The sequence below is a fragment of the Primulina eburnea genome, chromosome 16 (assembly GCF_022965805.1).
Source record: "Primulina eburnea isolate SZY01 chromosome 16, ASM2296580v1, whole genome shotgun sequence".
Lineage (NCBI taxonomy): Eukaryota > Viridiplantae > Streptophyta > Magnoliopsida > Lamiales > Gesneriaceae > Primulina > Primulina eburnea.
In genome coordinates, this window is record NC_133116.1 from 10,228,918 (window position 1) to 10,234,917 (window position 6,000).

General features: G+C 34.1%; 1 protein-coding gene and 1 long non-coding RNA gene across 2 annotated transcripts in view; one reads left to right on the forward strand and one right to left on the reverse strand.

Annotated features, from left to right (window-relative positions):
* The window catches only part of LOC140816205 (PP2A regulatory subunit TAP46-like), a 3,198-nt gene extending 2,876 nt beyond the window's left edge, over positions 1–322 (reverse strand). The window contains exon 1 of the mRNA XM_073175300.1: positions 236–322. Within this exon, the coding sequence (XP_073031401.1) occupies positions 236–316 (81 nt within the window). The 5' untranslated portion in view covers positions 317–322. The remainder of the gene's footprint in view (positions 1–235) is intronic.
* The window catches only part of LOC140816206 (uncharacterized), a 22,798-nt gene extending 17,990 nt beyond the window's left edge, over positions 1–4,808 (forward strand). Inside the window, exons 2-3 of the long non-coding RNA XR_012114494.1 lie at positions 4,251–4,292; positions 4,377–4,808. This is a non-coding gene — a long non-coding RNA (uncharacterized lncRNA). The remainder of the gene's footprint in view (positions 1–4,250; positions 4,293–4,376) is intronic.
* The last annotated feature ends 1,192 nt before the right edge of the window (positions 4,809–6,000 follow it).

The window sequence follows — 6,000 nt, forward strand, 5'->3', positions numbered from 1 at the left end:
CGGTCTCACGGGTCAAATTTTGTGAGACGGATATTTATTTGGGTAATCCATGAAATAATATTGTTTTTTATGCTAAAAGTACTACTTTTTATGGTGAATATGGGTAGGGTTGACCCGTCTCACAGATTGATATCCGTGAGACGGTCTCACATGAGACCTACTCATACATGAAATAATACTCAAAGGAAAAGATAACAGAATATAACACACATCTAATACACAGTCACTCTAAAACCTGTTCGATTGAAGAATCGGAGGCGATTTGGTGAATCTTTTGAGCCTGCTCAAATAGAATCGGCAACGTAATGTCCTCCATCTGTAATTCCACAAAGCTGATTAGGTTTTGTCACTCGAGTTCTGAAATTGAATACGCGAATTTCAATCAGACAAGATTTCAAGAACTTTGTGTATGTGACTAAGTAAATTAATGAACGTTCAAAATCTGAAATTCGAGGGTTTGGATTTTTTTTTCTTTTCCTTTTTTTGGGTGAAAATGGGTTTGATGATATGGTGGAAATACGCCAAATTGAGACTCAAAATCCCCATATCTCCTTCTTAAAAAAAATCCCTGATTCTCCCTCCCATACACACGATGAGAACCAGGTTATTCCATACCTTATGGAATCTGATTCCACCAAAGGGGTTGGAGCGACCATAACCATGCACCTCTGATGGTTGCACTTTTGTATCATATTGCCATAATCATACAAATCCTAGTTTCAAGCTCCTCGGGTACAACCGTGTAGTCTCCATTATCTCATTGAAATTAAATTTTGTATTTAAGCAACTTTTTAGATATGTAAAAACTTGTGAGCTATTTAATACGATTTTTCAGGTTTAAGGGTCGATTTTACCTGCTGAGTCGCAAAGTTTCTTGCTTCTGCTGCCTCGTCGATTTCACAAGCTACGGTTTAGAGTACTACTTTTTATTGTGAATATCGGTAGGTTTGACATGTCTCATAGATAAAAATTCATGAAACCGTTTCACAAAAGACCTACTCATCATGGTTTCATCATAAATTGTACATATAATAAAATCCATCAAGTATGATCGAATATGATTTCAATAACTAATAATAAGTTCTTATATATATACTAGCCACCGAGGCACACGCGTTGCGTGTGTCATGAATATATGAGGCTAATATATCAAACCTTCATGATTTTACAACACCACTTGATCCATGAAAAGCAAGAGATTCCAAAGCTTAAAAAAATAGGTCAAACTAAACTTGTTACCTTAAATGATATAGATGTTGATAATAAAAAATAATATTTTTTTGAAACAGTAATATCATCTAATGTGAAACAATGATAGAACTCAATTTAAAATAATTAAACAAATAGTCAAAATATTGTCTAAAAAACATGAGAATATCATCGCACTAAAATTTATCTAATATCAAAACCTAAAATTTATTTCTACATTCATTTAATAAATTGAAAAAAAAAATCAAGTTGTAGATATCTTTAAGCATTTTATGCATAAGCTACACACTCTTTGGGCAAGCGTAGTAAGAAATTATTCATTTTATCGAATAATAACATAATACAACATAAACAAACAAAATAAATAGAACGATCTATTAAAGTGTGCTATAAAAAATCGATATGACAAAACAAAATATAAACTACTGCAAGGATTTCGATAAATACATTACAAATAAAGTAGAAATTGACAAACTTCTTTTATGTGTCCAAAAAACCGAAATATTGTAAGTAGACGATATTTAGAAGGAGAAGAAATTGAAGCTAAATAGTATTTAAACCTTTGACAATATTTAGAAGGCAACTCTTAGATATTGGTGTAGACATGTTTAAGTTTCAATGACTCAAGAAATAAAATAACATAATAACCCAAAAAATGTATAAACCATCGTTACATGTTAAATGAAAACCAAGAAAAACCAGTGAGATTAAGTGGAAGGAAACTTACATTATTTGAAAAAGTTATTCGAAATTCGTGAAGTCAAAGAAAAAATTGCAGAGGAAAGAAAGTCTTGTGTGAAAGATCTTTACCGACAAAATCAAAAGAAAGAAAGTTGAAACATTTTTGAGATATAACATTTGAAAGATTGAAGCGAATTTCGCGAAGTTAAACCAAAAATAAATATGATCAAGATACATAAATTGCACAATATTGTTGCCATCAATTGTATCAAAATGCTGAAGGAAGTAAAAACAATCATAAATAAAAGCATCAATAAGTAAGACAATCGACAAATAAATTGAATTTTCCTAAGTTCACTTTTTATTTGAGTTTCAAACAACCAATGAACAGTACAACCAAGATTGTCCTTGAAATAAGGACATTCAAGCAGAAGTTGTGATGTCTGTGATGTATTTTGTGATGTATCAAAATATATGAGGCTAATATATCAAACCTTCATGGTTTTACAACATTTTACAACACCAAGACAGTAAAAAATTTTGTACAACCAAGATTGTCCTTGAAATAAGGACATTCAAGCAGAAGCAGTCACAGTTACCAAGTATATGTTATCAACATTACCAAAAACATATATTTAATTTAAATTTATAAAACCATGATTATGGGATAATTGAGGTAGACTCTTGTAATCTATTTATTGAAGGATTTCGCAAAGAACACCTTTTCTAAGTTCAATCATAACTATTGTATCAAGCTATCTTTAAATGATCATTATGTTGAATCAAACGAATCCTAACCTTGGGCTTCTTCTGTGTGTCGTCTTCTTCTACTTCTTATTATTAATCTTTAGCGTCAGACTTCCTTTGTATTTCCTACTCTTTGTTCTAAATTCCCCTATTGTAGATCGAAGTGGTTGACGTAATTGTACATGTGTCTGTGTGATGTGTGATTTTTTTATTTCTTTGGGATAGTATCAACACGATCAGTCTGAAAAGCATGTTTCGTGGAGTCTCAATTGCAACTACAAATATTCAATCAGGCCTTATTACTGTCCTTTCAACAGAATAGAATTTCAGCATGTGGGTCGCGCTCACAATGCTTGAATAAGTGCATCCGAGCAAAGTTTAATGGGACATTTATGTTATAAAATAAAGTAGTCCTTTTTTATGCTTCTACTGTGAAACTGTCTATCTAAAATACATTTTGTGAAGGCAGGTCCAGATGGCCTTTTTGAGGTGAAGGAGCATTGATTGCTCTATCTCGAGTGAATGCAATGCAAACTCAGAGGAATAATGAACGGTTTAGTGCATTTATGTGATGTATTTAAACTTGTGATGTCCAAACTGCACTGGAATAGAAAAATTATGGTGAAAATCCCTGAAACTGAAAGTTGTACTCTTCTGGAATGCAGTGTGGATTGTTCCTTTTTTTTTATTTCTTTTGTACTTATTTTTCCTTGTTAAGACAGTGAAGTAAAACTCCATTTGAATTTGCAACTTATCAAACATGTACAGCCGATTCTTACTTGGATTGTTGGCCTTCCAGATGAGTAATTCGGTCAATGGTGAGTCCTGCACTGGAATAAAAAAATTATGGTGAAAATCCCTGAAACTAAAAGTTCTACTCTTCTGGAATGCAGTGTGGATTGTTCCTTTTTCTTGATTTCTTTTGTACTACTTTTCCTTGTTAAGACAGTGAAGTAAAACTCCATTTGAATTTGCAACTTATCAAACATGTGTAGCCGATTCTTACCTGGATTGTTGGCCTTCCAGATGAGTAATTCGGTTAATGGTGAGTTCGATTGAGCCTTCTGCTATCTCGATAAAGGAGTTGGGAGCAAAGTCAGTAGATTTTGGTTGCTAGTATAATCTGTTTGCAATCAATATAAAATCAATTAATGATGGGGTATGGAAAAATCATACGGAAACTTGAAAGCAAAGCATCTAATGATTGCACAAATATTTGCAGAAAACTCTTGGGAGAAAATATAGATTCGTGTTCTATTAAAGAGTTAGTACATGTGGAAGAACAGTTGGGAAAAAGTGTAAGCAAAATTAGGGCTAGGAAGGTGATCTCGTTAATGTCATTGTGTATAAAATCCATATCCATTAGTTACAGTATCGATTTGTTTTCGTTTCATAACAATATCAATTTGAGTTATCATTCATGTATTCGGCTGTGGTAATCGTCTAGTACATATGCTATAATATATGTTTTTATATTCAATTACATTTAATTGTATGAACCATAATGTGACATGCATAGTTGATTCAACTTCCTTTGCATTGATCATAGTTTATTATTTGGATGAAATCTGGAATTCTATTTATTTTTTATTTTTTATTTTTTATTTGGCCAGAATGCTTTATTTCAAGAACATATCCATCAGCTAAAACAACAGGTATAAACTGAGATCAAGGATCAATAATAATCTATTTATTTGTGATGCTTGATAATTGGCAACCCTAATTGTTTTATGACGCAGGAGGCAAAACTTATGAAAGTAAACACTGATTTAAAGGAAAAGGTGGGTACTGAATCCATAGATTATTCTTTGGTTACTTGTGTTTATATATAAAAGGATGCGAAATTTTTTTTCCTTCCAAAAAAACTCTTGTTTAAGTCAGCAAAGCTAAAATCTTTCAGAATTTTCAACTCACAGGTTAAAAATAAGGGATTAAACTTTTTGGTGATATGAATTCACACCTTTTTTTTATGGAATCAGGTGATTAAAAAAACCTTTCCACTAAAAGTCAATCCCCAAATTGCAAATAAAACGAATCTCCAGGAAACGCAATAATGAAATAACAGGGAAAATCATCGGATTTTCGTCATAGATTCAATTCGAAGCAGAAACAAAACAAAAAATCATAAATCCCACTTCAAGATTTCGTTGAATAATCAAGAATCAAACTGGGAAAACAATTGTACCAGATCCAATGTTTCATTATTGATTTCTTCAAGACTTGTGCCTTTGTCACGAACCCTCACTCCTGTTAGATCTCTTCTTTTTTTTTTGTTTTTTTTTTCCAATAATCTTTTGTGAAAAAAGAACAAAATGGGATTGTAGAAGAGACGGTGAAATATTTGATCTGAGGTTTTTTACGGAGAAGGGGAAATGGGATTGATCGCTCGATCGCGTAAGAGCAGTGGTTTGCCCGTGGGCCAATGGGGGGTTATGGGCTGAAAGATGTCGGATCAAATTAAACAAAGATGAGGGGCAAAAAAGGAAATAAATAAATTAGTGTCCTCCTTGGCAGTTTTTATAAGGTGCTCACCCTTAATATAAATAATATAATATATATGAAAGCATGAATAACTTGAAATGGGCCTGTTTTTGTACGGTTTTCAGTCATCTAAAGTACACGTGGCCTACCATTCTTTCTCCAACACAGCAGAAGTCTGTGCTGTCAATAAACCACGCTTGTGTCACCTACAGCATTCGGTTTTCTCTTTTATTTTCTTTTATGCATATAAAGAGGAGAGACGAGTATCGCGTCTCTTGCTCGATATACTCAATAATCGGCTAATCTTCCATTTCGAGCCCTACCGGCCATCTCAAGCTACGCAATGGCGTTTCCGACCTTCGAGTGCCGCTCCGATCTTGATTGCACGCGGATTGCTGCACCGTCCGGTAGGAAAATCAAGCCTCCGATGCTCCACGGCGCGATGTCGGTCTACGGACTTTCCTCAAGGATTTAGAAATTCCCACCAAATTTCGTTAGGCAGCTGAGCAACAAGGCGCGACGGAACTGTAGCAACATTGGTGTGGCGTAGGTTGAGGCAGCTTCGTGGCTAAACGACCAGGGTGACTTGGATTTCAAGTTCGCAGCTAAGGCTGTCGTTGCTGCGGCTGTGGCCGCCTCCGCGCAGGTCGACGAGGTGATTGTGGCTGAAAATACTACTTTTGATCGGGAAAATGTACGATTTGAGGTCGCGTCCTTTCAAATACGCTTCCTTTTTGAATTTGGATGGTAGCGTCGCGATTCATGCCGGTATGGTTTTAATTAATTCAACATATTCTTTGATTTCGCTTTTTCTTTACTTGACTTCTCGGTTATGAAATCTCATTTGTGTGTTTCTTCTAGCATATTTTTATTTTCTTGATT